At 40.9% G+C, this 21,004-nt stretch overlaps 1 protein-coding gene across 12 annotated transcripts in view; it reads right to left on the bottom strand.

The window, feature by feature from the left end:
* The window catches only part of afdna (afadin, adherens junction formation factor a), a 119,680-nt gene that overhangs the window by 20,235 nt on the left and 78,441 nt on the right, over positions 1 to 21,004 (bottom strand). For all 12 annotated transcript variants that reach the window (XM_040018568.1, XM_040018569.1, XM_040018570.1 and 9 more), the window contains 7 exons: positions 20,001 to 20,081; positions 5,716 to 5,781; positions 5,554 to 5,627; positions 3,207 to 3,325; positions 1,646 to 1,846; positions 540 to 631; positions 145 to 345 (listed from right to left, as the gene is read on the bottom strand). In XM_040018568.1, the coding sequence (XP_039874502.1) occupies positions 145 to 345; positions 540 to 631; positions 1,646 to 1,846; positions 3,207 to 3,325; positions 5,554 to 5,627; positions 5,716 to 5,781; positions 20,001 to 20,081 (834 nt within the window). The remainder of the gene's footprint in view (positions 1 to 144; positions 346 to 539; positions 632 to 1,645; positions 1,847 to 3,206; positions 3,326 to 5,553; positions 5,628 to 5,715; positions 5,782 to 20,000; positions 20,082 to 21,004) is intronic.

Raw genomic sequence — 21,004 nt, 5'->3', positions numbered from 1 at the left:
GGCTTCAAACATTTCTGTGTCACCAAAATGTGATTTGGAAAAACACACTGATGAATAATAAAACTTTACTAATCTTTTTGGGTCTCATAGAGCGTTGTAACGCCCAGAAAAACAGTATCTGAAAAGTATCTCAAGCTTCCGTACCTGCATGCTGTTGTTGTGGATGTTATCGCCCATGGGGAGGCGATCTCTGTCCTCCATACCCTGCCAGTGTGGTGGGGGCCCCTGCTGCCCTGGTCCCACCACCCGATCCTGGCTCTTGGAGGCTGGGATGGTGAAGTACTCCCTGGGATATGTCTGAGTTGGGATGGGGTAGGCCTCTGGGCGGGGAGGGGAGGGCTCATCCTGAGGAACAAAAAACAAGCGTGTGAAAAAAACAAAATATTTTGAGATAGTCTTGTTTATTCCTGGAAAACCAAGTCATAAACCTGATAAATGATTTCTCATCTCTGCTCAACATACCGGGTGTGCTCAAATGTTGTGTCACTCTGCTGTTACATTTCCCATAAGGGTAAGGATTCAGTCTGATGGTTACTTACGTCTGCACACAGGTTCCCGGTGGAGACGGAGGTGATCTTGGTGCCAGGTCCTCCGGGGTACACTGATTTGTTTGCAGGACTCTGGCTCTGATCTGAAGCAGAGGCAGGAGAAACCATTGCTTTAGTGCAGTAACAAAAAAACAAAAAGTCTCAGCAATACACAATTACTGAGGAACAGAAGAATGAAAATGGTTGCTGAAAATATTTTCTTTTCTTCTGAAAATAAATATTTTTCCAGCAGCAGGAAAACTGGCTGCCACTGTGTTTCTAAATCAGGGTGGAGTAGCTACAGAATAACATGAGGGCGGTTTTATTTTTTTTCCCTATTTCCTTTACTGCCCACACCAAACGTTGTTGACCAGCGATGGCTCAATGGATCAATTGTTTTATTTATTTTTTTGCATTATAATTGAACTATGAATGATTTTATGCTCTCCTCTTAATTGATTGAGCCATTTGGTTTCTGTTTCATATTTTAATTTATGGTACTGACCTTTTGCCCTTTAGACTACTTTGTTACAGATATTTTACATGCTGTAAAAGGAAATTCCCAGCTTGTAGCATAAATTACATACAATGTAATACCATGAAAGGAAGATTTCAAACATAGTAAAGAACAATGATTTTTTTTTAATATACTTCATCTGTTTAAACTGTATTAAAGCTTAAAGTTATGTATTATTAGTGATGTGGCTGCTTTGAGTGACAGGTTGGTGCCGACACTGTGCACTTGGCTTTACCTGCAACAATTCAAGCTAAGTTTTAAATGTGCTATATAAATAAAACTGACTTTATTAGGTATCCGTGTACACATGGAAAGTTTGCTATCATTGATAATTTAGCAGCCCAAGCTCTTAACCAAATATGACCCTATCCAATTCCAAAACAGACAACACTGTGACAGCAAACATGGCCAACTAAAGGCTTTAAAACAATGCGCGACATCACAGTGGGTACATCCTTAAATATACAGTCTGTAAACCAAATAAGTAGGAATGGTTTCATTATTTTGTGCAGAACTAAAGTTAAAGTTCACCTTATATTTGTGGCGGAACAAGAGGAATTATTAAAATGACACTATAATAAATAATTAATAAGCAGCTTACTGGCTACGTTGGGGCTGGAGCGGTGGTCGGCTCGGTTCTTCAGGAGCCGGTCTTCTCCGCTCATCTTCTTTGGCTCGGGGTAAGAGTCCCAGCCGGGCTGCGGGCTCTCTGGAGAGCCGTTCTGCACCGAGCTGTTGTACAGCTCGAAGCCTTCACTCTTTGGTCGCATTTTCCCGTTCTTCTCACGGCCTCGGTCTGATGCTGGAGGTGAAAGAAGAAACAGGAGCAGAGGAAAACAGTTAAAAAGAAAAAAGTGAATCTTTGTGTTGCTGCAGTTTGTCAGCCTTTGTTCTAGTCGAGCTTGTGTTTGGGCCCAACTGATTTCACCTCTTTGGAGTCGTTTGTTGTCTCAGACCATTTTAAACACACATCAAAGTGCTGATCTCCTGCTGGGGCGTCTGTAATTGTGACTGAAGCTAATTTAAAGGCATTTAAGTGTATTTTAAACATAGGTTCATATAAAATCCATACAGCACAGCTACCAATTTTATTTTTCTTCTGGCTTCACGCCATCGTTCTGTGAGAATCTACACTCCTGCTCAGCTTGTCCAGTTTCCTGTAACTAAAGACCGTCCTTCGACGTCTGCTTGTTAAACGTCTCTGTCAGCGGTGCAAGAGTCTGTGGTCGAGGGAATTTGGGAGAAACACGCCTTTATCGTCATCGTGGCACCACAGACTGGCCCGGCCAGAACGCTTCCTTAATGAATCTGGGGTCACCGCTCAAGCAGACAAAGACCAGCGCAGAGCCAGACAACCCTGTAAACTCTGCCATGCATGTGTGTCTGCGCACACACACACACACACACACACACACACACACACACACACAGCTGGCTCTGGCCACAAGCTCTCATTATATCCTCCAGTCTGCTAGCAGGATTTTTACTGTGCTGCAGAGAAGACAACAAGGACACACTGTCTGGACAAGCCTGCTTCTTTTCCATCATCCACAACACCAAATTACTGGCACACCCTTCAGTGGGACTAACAATAGTTCATTCATTACCACTTTTAAATACTTTAGAAAGCCGTGTTTGTGGCCGTTTTTAAATGCCTCTAAGGGTTGTTGATTGACTTAATGAATTGTAACAGAGGTAGAAAAATGGCTTCAATATTTTTAAAACTCCTAATGATTTTATTCATTTTATTGCTGTTCATTTGTGTCTTACTACCAATCCTTTAAAAAAAAAAAAAAAAAAAGAGAGAGAGAGAGAAGAAAACAACCTTTGTATCTATTCAGAAAAAAAGCTTTTTTTCTGAATAGATACAAATATTACATTTATACCAAAATTAGAGAAAAATCAGCATGCGTGTGGAAAAGGTTGAACCCAAGACAAGTTTTTACATCTATCTGTACAAATAATGGCTGAAATAGTTGAAGACAACTAACCAGAATTCAAAATCAATTCTCAGTTGATGTAATTTGATTAATAAGCCATCAAAGTTATCAATAAGTCACAAAGATTTCCACAAATCATCAGCGCTTCCAAAATTACATCCAGAACCTTACACCAGAACTTTTAGTCATGAATAAAATCCTGCTTCTTGTGTGTGCGCTCACCTCTTGCCATCATTGGGCTCGGCTGGTTGAGGAGGGTGGCCAGTCCGTGGTAAATGGCTCCCTGCTTGGCGACTTCCAGAGTGACGACTGAGCCCGTCCTCGTCATCAGCTCTGCCGCCCTGAACAAGAGGGGGGAGCACAAATTACAGAGGGACACACTGAGCCAAGTTTCTTTGCAGCCCCTCCACAGCCCCACTCTCTGGGACAAACTTAGCCCAGTGTGGAGTCGCAGTTGTGGCTGTCTAAGGGTTTCATAATTAAAAAATAGGGTAGAAGAACAACACCACAACATTTTAGGCAAACAGGAATTTATAATCTGCATCTGTGGCGATCCATACCACAATCAGATGAATTAAGATGTATACATACATTTAAATTTAACTGACTGTTTTTTCATAGACAAACTTCAACTGTGTGACTTGTGATTATGTTTAATTTGGCTTATTTAGTGGCAGTTTATCAGGTGGTCACATGTTTAGGAGCGGCAACCTTGATTACCATTATTAGGTACCTGTTCACGCGGGAAGCGCAGCTGTAGTTTTGGTTTATGATCACCTTTTATGCTGATCGCTGTCTGTTTTTTGGATTACTTTAAACACTTCAGGGATTTAAAGCATGTCAGACAAGAAGACCTGACCTGTGTCTCTTTTTAGTTTGTTACTGAAGTTGCTATGGTGCGGTTTCCTTGTATCCACGTGATAAATATAATCTGAATGTATTGTACTAACTTAAGGCATGGTGTTCTTTCAAAAGTAAGTAACATGTCGAAGGCATTTTGGTTATGTAAGGCAAAGTGGTTAAGATATGACACATATAGAAAAGAATGTGATTGTATAAGACTGAGACCACAGAGCGATGAGGTACTAACACGGGATGAGGACATGACTGGAAAAAATCAAAAAAATCAAAGTACCTTTTTTGGTAAAAGAACGTGTAGACAGACAAGGTTGTATCTAACACCCAGGTGGAGCTACAGAGGTTTATTCTAAGTTATTCTAAATTATAAAATAAAAGTTTCGAGATTTTAATTTTGTACCGATTTTCTTTCAGCTTCATTGTCAATATTGTTTCAAATATTATTAAAGTTTGCTAAAAAGGAGCAAATTCTCACAAGGTGCTTCATGTTTTGCCTGAAAAGTTCCTGAAATGTTGATTGAACTTCACTAAAACACAAATTTCATATAATGTAGACATAATGGTCTTAATAAGCTTATGCACCAGAGCCTCCTGATGCTTGTTGGTCGAGCACATTGATTTTTTTTTTTGGTTTTTGTTCAAATAAAAACATTTTGAGTGGGAAGTCTGGACAGCTCTGCAGCCCCCAGCACTGCTGTGAGTTAATAACGGGAAGAACCTTTACTATGAACCAGAGGAGGCAGGGATTATATTTGTCACTACCAGAGACACGCTTCATTCCAACTTTGGCTCCAATGCTGATGTGTCACTCAGACACGCACAGGATGCCTGCTATTATCTGTTACATGTCCCTGTGTATGGAGCTTTAACCTAATCCTATAAATAGTTGTAGGGCAGAAGCTAACTGTTTGACTGGAAGTGATTCTGGGAATGTAACATCAGTCCCTTGGCGCTGAGGGGAAAACAGGCTCCAAATCCATATTTGGAAACATCACAGCTTAACATACACATCTATGTCTGACAGAAAGGGTAAAAATCCCTTAATCTCTACTTGCTGGGAGTTGAGATTACCACGCTATGATATCATGACAAAAACTCGAAGTCCAGAAAAATTAGTTAATTGCTTTAGCTGCTACCTGCATGCTAAAGCAATTAACTTAATTATCTGTTAATCCAGTTTGACTCTTTGTCACAATGCAGGTAATAACACTAAAAATCAACCCTGTGCATGTCAAGCAAGAGGAATAACAGGATTAATCTGAATGGGGCGTTAGCCACCGCGTGCTCTGGTGCTGTTTCCAAAACACACACACACAGACGCACACATGCACGCACGCACGCGCGCACACACCCTTTTTCTGCTCAAGCTGCATGTTCCAGACGTGCTGGAAAATCCGTGTGTTTACAAGGACCAACGGGATGCAACGACCTCAGGATGTCTTAACCCTGAGGTGAAAAGTAAATTATCATGCTGACGTGCCGCTGAATGTTTTCTGCTCTTAAAATAACATTAAATGTCAGTTTCATCATCTCGTGACCATAAATGCGTCACTACAGCGCGGTAGGTGGTTAAATATATAAAAAGAAAAACACTATTTACACCCTGCTGCTTCTTTGGGGTCAATCATAAAACTGTAAATTGCTCGTGTGTGCTCAGGATTTCCCAAATTATTTCTGTGGATTAAAAAATGTTGCTGTACAAGTTTCTCACCTCTCTTGCGATAGGCCGACTAGACTCCGCCCATCAACACTCAACAACTGGTCACCTGCTGCCAAACGACCATCCTGTGTAAGCACAAACAGACGCACACTCACACATATTGATCACATCCTGATTCTTTCTCCTGTTTTCCGTCGTAGTTTTCATACTGACCATATCAGCTGCTCCGCCTTTGACAACAGACTTGATGTAGATGCCCAGCTTCTCCTGACCAGCACCCTGCAGAGAAAAACCAAACACAGTAAGTATAATGTTCATAAACCTGCGGGTGAAAAAGCGAATGGTTTTCATAAGTGCTTCAGTTTTTATCGAATAACTCGATTCATTCCTAACACAAAAAGCAGACACATACAATTACCACAATTATTTACTGTAAGTAGGGAAGCACTTTGAATGCTCAAACTGAGTAGAAAGGCCCTATACGAGTACCGGTACATTTATAATTTTCATTTCATCCGATAATGGTTATAAGTTACAACTGGATCGGGTGATCCTGAACTCATTTGAGCTGCTACAGGCTCAGGCTGGGAGAAGATGCATTTAAGTGCCACCACAACATGTTATTAACCTGGGGTCACAGCACATGGCTGCATCTCTCTGAGCCTGATTCCTTTTAAAATAGAGTTTTTTCCTTCCCACTGTTACCAAGTGCTTGCTTAATTGTTGGGATTTTCTGTCTAATACTCTGGAGTCCATGCACTGCAACAAAAAAAATACCTTAAGGCAGGGATCGGCAACCTGCGGCTCTTTAGTCCTTATAGTGCGGCTCCGCAGTATTTAGCTGAAGTGTATTTTATTTATCTTAGTTCTTTTTTTAACTTTTAGTTCTAAATTGGAAGATTATTTTGATATTGAAATATAAAAATAAAATTATATTTTATTATTTTTTCATTGCTCAAAATAAGCGTCACACTCGCAGAAGCCGCTGTACCCGCCGCAACGCCGTGCATATATCAAGACTTTCAGCCCCAGGTAGGCCAATTATGGATGTTCGGATCCACATTATGTCAGCAGCTATTCTCCACCGTGAACTATGTTAAAAAAAAAAACACCGCTCACGCCTCACAGATGACAGCTTACAGTCCTGCGTAAAGATGAAGTGACTTCGTACAGCCCTGATTTGCAGACGCTGTGCGCAGAGGTTCAGGAGCAGAAGTCCCATTGTAAACATATCACGGCAGACCCGACGATGTTTGCATGAACATGCTTTTCACACACGGTTGCTGTACGCATACAGCCGGCTGTAGCTTTGCAGCTCACAGCCCAACACACGCCAACACAACAGCAGAGAGAGCACAGACGTTAAGGCGGCGAGGCGTGATTGCGGGTGCCGCTTAGGTGCGTCCGCCTCCCCTGCAGCGGCGCTGCAGACCACGCCCCGCCACACACATTAACCAGGTAAAATACATATTTAGGCAGAATTTTGCAAATATCTATCTTTCTTTTTTTTTTTCTTTTTTTTTAGCAGCATAGTGCTTTTTTCCAATTATTTTTTAAAAGTCAGGTTAAGGCTCCAAAAGCCCAAAGGCGATAAAAGGGTGGCAGCTCACAACAGTTGTTTGCTACATGGATCATTTTAGTTCAGCTGGGTGTCTTTCCTTTTGTTATATTTCATTAAGAGTTCAAAATGTGTTAATTACATAAATAAAATGTAACGTTCTCTGTAGCACTTCATGGGTTTCATAAGCAACACACCTTAGTTGTTCACACAAAGCATAAAGGTAAAAAACAATATATGCAGTGTTATCTTCATTTTAGATGTCAAAAAGTATTTGCGGCTCAGTGTTTTCTTTTGCGTGGAAACCGGGTCCAAATGGCTCTTTGGGTCTTAAAGGTTGCTGACCCCTGCCTTAAGGTGACTTTTGTTGTAAACTGGAGCTACATAAAGTAAATAAAACTGAAGAAGAAGACAGTTTCATTCTCATGATGAATTCTAGACGATCAGATGCTCCCTTGATGTTGTAGCATGAGGGATAAGAATGCAAACATCTCAAGTGGTTAAAACATTTGCACAGAGCTGTACTTAATCTCATAAGTGTGTCTCCGTCCTGCCTTTTTTCAACCTGCCTATCTTAGCCAAGAAAGTCAGGGAATTAAAGCATCCATCTCAAGAAGGAACTGTTATACAGTCCAATCCTAATGTGTTGAGACAGAAACGGTGACTGAAGGTCTGGACCTGGTAGGAGTCCAGGATCAGCAGGTTTTTAAACACACATTTAGATCTACAAGTTGATGCTGAACAGAACCAGGCTGGATTGCAAAGCTGTCATTTCCTGAACTATAGCAAGTTCACTCACATGTCAAACTGAAACTCTTCAAGACATTTACTGCAGTCAAACACACTCAAAGGCTTTGCTGTACGCCTGTAATATTTACAGCAAAAACAATCACATCTCTCCACAGGATTCAGCACAGATTAAGTTTGTGTCAAAACATTTTCTTTAAGTCAAATCTTTTCTTTACAAAGCATAGCAACAAAGATTTTTTTTCCAAAACGAAAGAAGGGGGAGGACAAACACGTGCTAGTGTCAGTGTCAGTGTGCTCACAAAGCCCAGAGCTCCTGTCGACGTGTTCTGACTGTATGTGTAGTTTTCCTGTGAAGTGGAGAGCGCTGGCTTACTATCAAACGTATCGCTATCACACGCTTTCTTTACCATCAACGCATGTTTATCCTTGGAGTTTGTGCAACTGTTGAACCAGAAACCATAAAAATATCTCAGCAGTCTTTCTTTGTAGAGATCGTGCTGTGCAAAGTATGAAACTATTTTCCACCGCCAGCACTTCAGGATTTTCTTAAGTGAGGATAAATTAAGAAATGTTCTCTTTTTCTTTTAAGAAGCAAAGAAAACATATCTGACAATCTTGCTGATGAAAGACTGGAGACAAGTCTTCATACTTTCAAGCCAGTTTAAGAAAATACAGCTTAAAGGCGACCCAAAACATCACAAGAAAGGTTCAAATGCACAACCTCCACATTAAGAATCACAGCATGACTATAAAGTCACTCATAAAACTGTGAAGTGGGTTAAAAAGACTTCTAATTGCTGCCATTTGTCAGACCTGGCAACGTGGCACAGTGTGTCTGTGTGAAGCCACGTCTTATGAAAAAGAAAAAAGAAAAAAACAAAACAAAACAGTGGTTGCATCCAGGTTAACAGCTCTCACTGATAGCAGGTCACTTTTATGAACTGATTCATGAGCTGTGGTTAAGAAGACAAAGACTGCAGAACAAACCACAAACACCTGGAGGAATGGAGACATTTCAACGCTAAAGTTTACCCTAAAATCAAAGGTTAATGTGTTTTCCCTCTGGCCTGTAGTGCTATTCACCCATTTAGGGCTGCACATCACCAGCCCATCTTGGCCTTCGATGAATTAGCACTCAGGTTTGTTGCAGGCTATGGTGACATTATCCTCTGTTGCATGCACAGACACACAAGACAGACAAGTACTGATTTTGCTAGACTGCACTAAAGTTGAGGACTGGAGAACCCCACCATTAATCTCAACATAATTCTGCTCGGTCTTTTCAATTTTAGCTCTTCATAAGCTCAACGGTGCGGCTCTCCACAACAGTCCCAGTTTCTCATGTAGAAACTTAGGATTTTAATGGCCCATCAATGCCGCAATGCATTACTGCACTCACAAGTTTATAAACTAAAGTGGACGTCTAAACTAAAAAGCCAGCGTAAGGAGATGAAATCAAGCCCTCACATCTCTACTGTTGCCATCAGAGAGAAACCAAAGCAGCCACAATGACTGCAAAACTCACAAGTCAGAGAATGAATTTGAAAAATAAAGCAAAAACAAATTTTTATTTTGCTATTTATCTGGTTTTTCTGAGGTCAGGGCTTTGCACACTGGATAAACAGGCCAGAAAAAAAGGAAATTTAATTAACTCCTTAAGCAGCCAATTGAAAATTTCTTACTTTACCATTGCCTCAATGATTACCACAAGTAGCTCATATTTCCTCGAAATTTAGCAGGTCAACCAGAGTGCCTGTTACTGAGACGTTTGTTGACTATAAATGATTTCCTGCAGAAGGAAACAACTTCTGAGTATGTGGAGACATAAAAAAAGAAATGTAGCTGCTTTTAAGTAACAAAGGCCTTTGTGTTGCACCGTCTTCTAAATGAGAGGAATGTATGCCAGAGCTTTCACATATTTTGCCCAAATGTGTGTGGACTGTGGATGAAAGCCTGTTACTGAAGTATATTTTAAAAGTGCATAATTTTCCCTATTTTTACTCCAATGACTAGCTCATTTAAATATGCACTTAACATTGAGTGAACATTGTGTTCTTGTTTCTCCAGCGCAGACCCTCAGGCCTTGAAGCCATTTGAGCCATAAGGTTTCAGCTCTCAGTGTGTGTGTGTGTGTGTGTGTGTGTGTGTGTGTGTGTGTGTGTGTGTGTGTGTGTGAGTGAGAGAGAGATAATGAGGCTGCATTCATGCAGGCACGAATTTCCTGTGACTGACATTAAGATGAGAGGAGGACAGTGAATCATTCTGACTGTCTCATGTCTGTTATACATTACAGGCGACATTAAAAGAGTGTCTGTTTCAGACGGAGCCAGGCCCTCATGCACTGATCCAGAATGAGGCCCAGAGACACTTGCGGGAATTCCCTAGATCCCTAGAGGATATCATGGGTTGTTTTTTTTTTTTTAAGGAAAGATAAGAGGATCCTACAGCGGGGCTTAGAAGGGCAGCATCGGCATCAGCTCGTGTCTGATGACTCCAACTGACTACAGCAGCACGTACAGGACGCAGCACACAGACTGAGGAAGTAGTTAAGGTACAGCAGCTGAGATGTGCTACTGTGGAAGTCGATGTGTAAAGGTCAGAGATCAACTGACGAGTTGCAATGAGTGGAGGTGCAGACATTCACAAGAATGGCAGAGGCAGAAACATTATTCACTGCAAATGTTATATTTCCACTTTTATTGATGTTTATTTATAAAGTACTTTTAAAAGCAAAGCAGTTATGGACCTGGGTCGCTCCACTTGGAACAGTTTGCAATGCCCTAAGTGCTGTCTGTTAGGAAGGCCACTTCCTATGTCATTTTTGTTTTAGTAGATGGGCCAGTAAGCACTGGATTTCATTTTTTCAAAAATATTATTCTTAATGACAACAGCACACGTTAGCTAAGACTCTTCCATTAGCAATCACCTTTTGTTTTACTTATTTGGTGCTTGGCTTGAGCAGCAGCCTCCTGCTCCACGCTTCTGGTTCCCTTTTACATGACTACTAATAAAATCTATTAAATAAACGACTCAGTCTAAACCTCTTTCCTTGTGGTTGTTTAACTTTTTGCCTCTGAACCTAGTGAGCTGGGATGTAACAGAGTTTTATCGTGCTGTGAAGGCCTCAGACTGGAGAGGCAGGTAAAGGGTGCATACTTTGCATTTTTGGGTGGAAACCAACTCGAGTGAGTCAATAGAAACACAAACAGCAGCTAATTAACTGAGATGTTTTTTCCTTTTATGCTTCAGTGTGCTGGAAGACCTGGGAGGAGCTGGAAGTGCTGAAACCTGAAACCTCATCTCTAACCGTTTCAGCCTGGCCTCTAGTGTAGCTATTGAGCGCTAGACATCAGATAATATGACACATTAGAAAAGAAATTGCACCGCGGCAAAAAAATATAAAAGAGATTGATGTTATCCAGGTGGATTCTTTTGTATAAATAAATGAGCACTAGCTGATGAGCTTAAATCCTAATAAGAAGCTAAAAGGCAAACAAAACTCTGTTAAACGTACTGATTACAAATACGAGTCACGGTCTCTCTGTTGTGTAAACAGAGAAGACGAGCAGGCCAACTGCAAATTCACAGGCAGGTTGAAACATGCACGAGCAAATGCAAACAGCAGGTTTGTTGCAACAATTAAGCTATAAATTGTTAATTTTGAGGTGTGTTGCTTGTCACAAGCATTGGCAACAAATCAACACAAATTTAGATGTATAAGAATAACTGAAATATCTGAAGACCCTTTATTTATTTAGTGCTGTAACGAACCCTCGCACACCAAATAAAGCGCACCTTTAAGACATCACACCTCTATTAGAGTGAAACAACCCGAAGAAGTCTGCTCTTTTAAATATACTTCCAAATTCAACCTTTATGGAAAATCCAGCTTTTAATATTCAGCCAACTCCAAATCCTGTTGCTATGCGTCACACTTCTCAGTGTAACCTACAATGAATCAATGTAATCCTGTCAGGTGCTCTTGTCTTACAAGTTCTAGCCACACAACAAACATGAGCTTGAACATCAGTGCCCCGAGGGTGGCCTTGCTGGCTCCACACTCAAAATCTCTCTGAACTCACACCTGTTAAAGAAGAAAAGCCCGTCCTCGACTCGTACAAAGAACACCAAGTATCAAAAGGAAAAGCTCTCCTCTGCCCACACTTTCATTCTTCCTGGGTGTCTAACGTGAGCTGATAACCCACTAAAAACAAAGCGTTGTCTGTTATAGAGGTAGGACTGCTGTGATATATAACAATTTCTACAGCTCATAAATGAGGTGTATTGCGCATCTGGTAAATGCAATGTAATCACATTTCCTCCTTTAATTATTTCTGCAATGAAGGTAACGTCTTTACCCAAAAATAAGGTTTTAAAAGGCTTTTGCTTCTTTCTTTGAAAGTTATCCTTCTACCACCAACTTTCCTGCTGCAGAGTCCTCCAATAGATTTCTAGTCTACTCTTTAGGCACCATGTTTCTCACTTATGTCTCTGGTAATAATCGTTCCTCTTGAAGAGAGGAAAATAAATACGACTCAAAGTGATGTGACATTTTTCTCCTCAGCCATTCTGTGGCTGACTGACACTGAGAAACACACGAGTCACGTACGTCTGATACACATCTGACACAAACTGCTGCTAATGCAGGCTGGCGGCATACCAAAATTACAGCTTACAGTTTGAAAGCATGTCAACCTTTCCGCAGCTTGACTGAGGTTATAAACCACTTATCCACGAGAGGAATTTATGCTCAGCTCACCCTCGCAGGTATGCTTTATCATTTTTAGGTGATTAAGTCTCTTCTCTTGCCTTCCCTGGGCAGGTACAGACTGTTCACTTGTTTGTTCTCAATTCTCTGATTTAAATTTTGTTGCGCCTGTCGCTACAGAGACATTTCTAAACCTTTGCGATTGTTGAATAAATACAAAAATGCTGACTTCAACAGGTTTATAGTAACCCACAAGCCAAGATGATGGCTGATCTCTTACCGCTGTATTAAACAGAGACAGTGATGGAAGATGGGAAAGTAGTGAAATAGAAGGTCAAATGTGCAGGTCAGAGCACCCTGGTAACTCAAAAACTGTTCAAGGATTTTGTTCTGTCCATCTCAGATTATCCTACGTATATCTACGAAGTTCAGGGTCTCAAATAATGGTGAGATGCATATATTTCAGCTCCAGAAAAGTATTTTATTGCTGCTGGTAGTAGGGTGTGCTTTTTGGTGCAGTTTGGTGCGGAATGGACAAAATCAGACAATGACTGCAAATTGTATCAACTAGTGCCTGTACCTAGCATTGTAAACTGCAAAACTCAGAAATTTAAAAAAAAAAAGAAGAAGAAAAAAAGAACAAGTCCTGGACTGATCAGCTGACAGATAGAAAGATGGGTGGATTGACTGACTGATTCACTGACAGATATATGGATGGAGGGATCAGCTAGCAGACGGGTGGATGGACGAACGGACTGGCTGACAGACAGATGGAAAGATAAATGGATGAATCGGCTGACGGATAGAAAGATGATTGACAGGAGGATGCATGGATGGCTCGGCTGTTAGACTGATGGATGGAAAGACAGATAAATGGATGGATCAGCTGAAGAATGGATGAACTATTTTCCAGTGATTTTGCAGAAGGATAAAAATGGAGTTTGGGGCCTGAATACATCACGTGGTAAATGCAGAAGCTGTAGTAACCAAACTAAAGATTTACCAAAAAAATATTTCATTTTATTTGTGTATTTATTTTTTGGTTTTAATCCAACAGACCACGTACGGCACGAGAAATAAATGCAATTAAATTTTTTTAAAAAAGCAAAATGCTGAAATAAGACCAAAACTACAAAAATGTAAACAAAATAAGCAAAAGACAAACAATGAAAAAGCCCTAGCCTTTTACAAGCATGCCTCAGTTTTTCCCCACACAGATGTGCCAAAATGTGACTACATAGATTTCATAACGAGCGCCAAGGTGAACAAACGCTCTCCTTCCACACCTCGTAAACACCTCCTGCCCAACAGGAAAGCGAATGCATGTGTGTGTGCGTGCGGTACATCCTTTCATTGTTCCAGCCCTTAGAGGGGGGGACGCTCTCATGCTATTGTTACACTTCCAATATGCTTCTATCAGCTAACAAACAAACACACACAACTAAAGCTTCAAACACTGCAGAAACAGACTCAATCCTCCTCCTTTTCAGTTTATAGCTCATTTCTCAAGCCGCATAACTCTGGTTTGAGTGCCAAACTTTTAACTGTTTAAACCTCTATTCCCTGTCTGTCTGCAAGTGCACACAAAAAGCAAAACATTTGAAAGAAAAAATATATATAAATTAGTTTCCTAGTAATGTAGGGATAACAACGTATCATCGGCATGAGCTTAAATCTTAGTTTTTAATGTTAGTCTCACACGTCTCCAGAATGTATTTCAACTTTCCATCCAAAATACCACACACTGGTTTTGAGCCCCAATGTTAACTGTGTGAGTGTCTGAACTTTTAGACCGAAGTGTAACAGCTGCAGGCTCCGCCCCTTTCAGAAGAAGGTATGAGTGACGGCCAGAAGTTGCCAATGAGAGCACAGTAGCTCACCTGCTGCCAAAACAGACCTGAATGAGACACTTTCTGGCTTTTAACTTTTCAGATTTCTTGTAAAATTGTAATAATAGAGTTCATCAGAGAACATCATGGTTCCAAAAGTCAGCGGTGCAGGGCAGCTGCTTGGTAAACGGTCCAAGTGTGTTAGCTGTTTTGATGGTAGTTAAGGGCCTGCATTGACAAAATAATTCGGTCATTCAGTTATCTGAAAACAGGACATTTTAAATTAACTCTGACCGAACCACAAAACCCCTGATGAGGATTGTGAACAAATTCTATAACCTCCACCATTTAATCATTTTTAATATACATATTTAATTATTGAAAATTGAGACATTTCCTCATAAGCGTTAACCAAGCTCAACTTTAACAGTTGATGGGATGTATCAACCAAAGCAGTATAAATGACCAGAATTTTTGACTGGAGATTGGAAAAGCTCTCCTTTATCAAACACTGTCCTGTCTCTGGGAATCCTCAATTACGACACAACACAAACATTATCTGGTGTTTTTAAATCTGTACAGAGAGGATGTTCTGTTCCTTTCTTTCGCTGATAAAGGAGTAAACACACCAACGGACAACAAGAGGAGGGCGAAGAGGAGGAGGGGAGCGAGTGTTTCCTCAACTGCAGCTGGGAGCTGCCCGGAGGGAAGACAAACACAATACAATAAAACACACGTGTGTGGGTTTGACTGATGTAGTATTTTTAAGGATGCTAATCTGCTCTCCACACGTTTGTTCCACAGAGACAAAGGGCTCCAACAAAATGACCAACATGTAAAGGTTGAGAGTTCAAACAGAGCAATCACTGATTCGACATACAGATTTTATGAGCTAATATTCCCATTTTACACCAGAATTCTTATCTAACATTTAAACTGCGCTGAACTGTCAGACCCCCTCCCCACCACACAAAAAAGAAATTCTTCAAGTCTATTAAAATATTTTAAAATTTATGGAGATTTCTGCAAAATCTGATTAAGGAGTCTTCTTTTAGAATCTACATTTTAAATCAGGCCACAAATTTAAATCTGGCTGAAGAGCACTTTACCCTTTTCTTTTTCCCTTCTATTAAAAACACCAGGGGTTTTTGTTTAACCAGTGACAGAACGGCACTGACAGCAAACTGCCAAGAGTGATGGACCAGCAGGCCATTGCACTCGATAAATCCAGGAATATTCAACCAGCTGCTTCACAAGCATGTGCTTCTAAATAAACACTAAATACTCATGGACTACTCGTGTCCATCTAAAATATTGTTACCAGCACAAAAGGAAAAAGGAAACTTCCTCCCTCACGTACATTATGATGGTATTTAATTTACTGAAGTACACCTATTATTTTTTTTTGTATATCAAACAGTGAGATTTGAGCCAGGAAAAACCCCAGTAAGGTCAACATTTTAGCAGAGCGAGTCTATCGTACATGAAACGCAACACAGTCTTAATCGGGTTTACATGGATGCAAACTTACAGACACCTTTCAAACCTTTTTTTTTTAATTTATAATAACATCAAAGAGAGCAGACAGAAACAGTCTCTTTGCCTTTAAAAGACACAAATGACATAAAAAGAGCAGTTACCTGGTCTTTCCTGCCCACCACAGAAAACCACATGTTGTAGCTGCTTGTTATCCAGACCGGTTCACACTGGGGACATCCACAGCGGAGGACACACACACACACACCCGCACCAACTGCACACACCTGTTTTTTCCTTTTTTTTTTTTTTTTTTTTTTTAAATCCCAGAGAACGAATCAACCTGCTAACATGAACCGACAAGTCTAAAACCTCCCAGCAATTACACAGACTGAGCGTAATCCATTGAGCTGAACTTTTAAAATCACTGTTTACGGTCAGAAATGCGGGATAAAAAAGTTCCTGTATGTAAAGCAAAGACGTGCAGGAATCTTTCCGCTCTTCATTCTCAAAGGTTTGACCGGGAAAAAAGAATAAATCTTAATATAGAAAAAGTGTTATAATAAAATTTTTTAAAGTTGCCCAACAGTCCAGTGTGTGTTGCAGTAAATTCCTCAAATGTTCCCAAGAGCTCCCAAATTCCTCCACGGCGTCCTAATTGCAGAGTGTTTGTTAAGAAACAGCAAATTCAGACAGCGGTCCAGAGGTGAAGTGTCGGCTGGGACGCCAGCTGGTCGGACTGAGGTGGAGCGCTGCTTCAGCTCCACCAGGCAAATACCACACACGCGCACACAGACACACACACTCAGAGTTATATAATAGGACAAAGCTCAGCCCAGTTTACCGAGAATTTAGGCATCTGTTTGACAAAATTCACTCTACCTGCCTTTCCCATCCCACATACACACATCTCTGCCACTCTCTCAAACATCCACACAGCTCTGAAAATAAACAGAGCAAGGAGGTTTCCTCAGCACATCCTTCCTTCCCACTCTTCCCATCCACACACACACACACACACACACACACACACACACACACACACACACACACGCAGAGTCAGACTGCACACACACAGGAAAGCTCTCGCCTTAAGCAGGAAACTTGCTCCAATCAAAAGAAAGAAAGAAAATCATTATGTTTTGTACAGAGAGCAAACCGTAGTAGTCTTATCTACTCATATCCTCTTGCATGGATGTATACTGGTTTGATACTGCTGTTCTGTATAAGATAAGCTACAGTACACCGAGGAACCCAGTTAGGGGGAAATCGTGGTGATGGAACGGCCTTAATGTAGAATTATGTAACTGTCTGGCCTGAAAGTGAAGGGTTGCCCCTGAAGGAAACTTGTTAGTCAAACTGGACACCCAACTGTGTCTCACTTCTCTTTGCCATTTCAAATTATAATCAAAACCATGTCGGACACTGTTGGGGGCTCTGAGGTACATGCTGTGCATCGCTTCATGTTTGGCTTGCAGCTCAAAAAAAGTCAGAAAACTTTTTAAATTCAAGAAAGAGAGCCAGTGAGTTGATTTCTTACTAACATTAGGAAAGATACAGGGTAGCAAAGCCTTTTCTTGTTGCTATGAAACACTCAGGATGAGTCGCCTGATGATGGCTGTGACATGTAAGATTAGAGGGAACCAGTGGAGACGAGACTGGACTGGAAGATGATGTCAGTTGAATATACTCCACGTATCACATTACAGCCTCCCTGTGATGTGCGGTGAGCTTATATAAACTATTTTGGAAGCAGACTTAACATTTTAATTGTTTTCAACTTCAAGTTGTGCAACTGTGTTTTTCCTGGACTTGAATGAAGTGTTTGGCGTTTAGAAGTGTTTTTGTTTAAATTTTCAGTTCATCTGAAGTAGCTCGGTGTCACGGTCATTACATTTTACTAAACAGCAGCCTCTGCGGCTGCAGTTCCTCCAGTGTTAATGTAAATGTGTCATGTTAAAATACTACGCCTCAGAGCTGAAATTAACATGTTTACAACCATCAAATAATGAATTGTGACAGTCTGTCCAATTTGGTGACCCACTGTGTGGATCAACAGTCCAAAAAAGTTTAGCATTTTCTGTTAATTGGCACTAACAAGCAAGAATCTACACAATCAGTATCTGGGCATTAGCAACAAGGTGACAGTGGCCAAAATGAGTAACTCAAAACTTGGAGCCAAAGCAACATGTTTATTACATCCATACTGAGCAGGTATCCAAGCCACATTCATTTTCTCTACCAAAATGGACCTCCGCATTTTCTTGGACGGCGTTCCAGGTACAGTTAGGTCCATAATTTGTAGTTTTTTCCTCTTTGCAAAACTAGAAATCAAAACAATCAATGTGATAAAAATAAATATAAGGATAGTTTTTAAACAGTTGGATGAAAACCCTTTGTCTCAGTGACTGAAGTCTAGAGCCCATGAACATCACCAAAAGCTGTGTTTCGCCTCTTGATATCTTCTGCCAGTGAAACAGATGTACTGTTGGGTTAAAATCAGGTACCTGCCTTTGCTTAAGAAAACTGGCTTGTGTTGGTTCAACAGTGTGCTTTGGGCCGTTATCATTTTGAATTGTGAAGCTCAATGTGATCATTTTGGGAAAGTAGTCCTATACACTTCAATTCATCTTGCTGCTTCTATCAGTAGTTACGTTTTCAATAAACATCAGTGACCCTGTAGTTTTTCAGGTCTTTTGGTGTTGCTGAGCTGGTCGCTGCAATCCTTCTTCAAACAATAAACCAGTTTGCTGATTGTTTGGCCACTCCTGATGTTTTTGCCAACTCTCTGAAAGCTTTATTTTGGTTCAAGTCTTGTGACACACTGGCATCTCATTGGTCCTTATCTAAAAAATTACAATTAAAGGCTGTAAAATACTAACTCAACACTTGGATTCAACTTCAGATTTTATGCCTGCGCCGTTTGTTGTAAAATAATGAGGGAACCAGCCTCACCTGCACATGAAACTGCTTATCAGTCTGCAGCAGCAACCTTCGGACCTTCTTTTACACTTCGGAAGTTTCTGATTTGTGCTTTCCTTAAAGTAGTTTGCATGCAATCCAACGACAAAAATGAAATGACTTGACAGCTACAAAACAAAACCTCTCCATATGAAGTCCTGGTTATCTAATCCTATCATTGCCTCATGAAAAACAACTATACGATGCAACGTCAAAACTCCTGCCCCACACTCTGTTTACCTGACTGACTTGAGCATGTCAGGTGATTTACACACACCGATTTACAACAATTGCTCGCACTTTATGACTGCGCGAGAGATTTACAGCAGGGCAAACTCACAAAGCACAAAATTAACACGGATTAATGTTACTTTATTTTAAAGTGTTTTGTAAGCTTAGAATTACCTTGGAAATTGGAATTTCTTTATGGCTGTGACATGGTCAATCGTCCAATCACTTTTGGTCTTGTGAAAATAGCTTTAATTCCTAAACAGTTGATGCAAAATTTTTGTCAGGCCACTTGAATTAAAGCTTAAGGTCCGAACTTCAAACTATTTCATTTCAAATCCACTGAGGTGGTGTATGGATGCAACAAATTAAGGACCTGGATATTCACATATGCCCAAGTGTAAACCTCCAGTTCATGTATCTTTTGTTGGATTATTAAGTTAATACTTTTATGTGTATGTAAGCCAAAATTGCATCTTACACAGACATCTGCAGACTTTCGTACTTTGGTCCACACATCAGAGGTGCGGTAACACAAACACACGGACAGACAATGATCTACAGTTAAATTAGCCCCACCGCACAGCCCCACATCCCCTCCCTTAAATCAGCAAACTGCACAGAGCACGTTTTTGTCCGGGGTTCATCCAGAAGTTTCTTTGTAGTGTTGCTGTTTAGTCTCTGCGCTGCTGTCAGACTCAACAGTGAAAGGAGTCTATTTTAAACAGCAGCCTGTTCTGTCAGCAGTGTGTCGCTCAGCCACACACACACACCATCTCTACAGCCACGATAAAAACATCCAAGTTATTTTGGGGTTTCCTGTCAAATGCATGCCAGTCGTTTACTTTTCAGTGTTAGATTTCATTTTTTAGGAAAAGTTTCCTGCGAAATTTTAAAAAATAAATAAACTCCAACAAACTGAAAACATCTCAGAGCTGCCAAAGTTTGACTTTAACTCTTTAACAAACTTCCAGGTGACATTTCCTACCTTGGCGGCCACGATGCTGAGGCCCATGCCGTTGTGCTTCTTCAGGGTTACTGTGACAACCTCCGGCTCTTTCCTCATTGGCTGAAAAGAGAGATGGACAGGAAGGACAAACTGTAAGCGAGGATGTAACCTCTCACTGTGAGCGAACGCGTGGAAAAAGGCCTGAGGAAAGCTCAACTCTCCTTTAGCGTGTTCCCTTCGTCTGAAACATGTAGGAGAATAGTGAGAGAATGCAGAGTTAAAAAAAAGAAGAAGAAAAAAGAGGGAGGGATGAGAAAAGGGAGGGAAGGCTTGAAGGAGGGATAAAGGGGAAAAGGGGAAGACCGCAGAGGAACCTGTGGTCGCTGGAACCAAGTCAAGAATGAAAACCACTTCATGGCTACACACACACACACACACACACACACACACACACACACACACACACACACGGGCTCATTTGAGCAGGGCTGGGTGACTGGGTGGGGAAAGATGGAGAAACAAAGAAAGAGAGAGCTACCGAGGTTTCCCACATGATGAAAAAATATTCTGACAAAGGATACTCCAAAAGCTCATGTCACACTCATAAAAAAAATATGCTTGCATCGTATTGTCTATTTTTGTTTGGTGTTGTTGTCCTGCATGTCGCTGACTGGCGCTTCAAACTGCAGGAACACCCAGAAACAAAACAACAACCACAAGTCAAGAGGACAACTCGTACACTAAAATTACAGCTGCATACCCACTCAATCAGGCTGAATTCTATTAGAAAACAGATTCAACTTTCTGCTTGAAGTTTATAAAGAGAAACAGTTCAGATCTGAGGTACAACCTGACAAAGAACACCCTAAACAAACAAAAATAAAAAACCCTCTTCGGCTTCATTGACGAGACGTGGCCCTACATCAGTGATCAGTGTGTGGAGAAGGTTCCTGGGTACTTTCTGAACACCTGGGCTGCCAATGGTTATTAAAAAGGTACAGAGACGACCTCACTTCCTGAGACTGCTGAGGAGGAAGAAACAG

Source organism: Simochromis diagramma, unplaced genomic scaffold (genome assembly GCF_900408965.1).
Source record: "Simochromis diagramma unplaced genomic scaffold, fSimDia1.1 OVJJ01000802.1, whole genome shotgun sequence".
NCBI lineage: Eukaryota > Metazoa > Chordata > Actinopteri > Cichliformes > Cichlidae > Simochromis > Simochromis diagramma.
The sequence above is the reverse complement of the archived record's forward strand: the minus strand, read 5'-3'. Positions and strand labels throughout refer to the sequence as shown.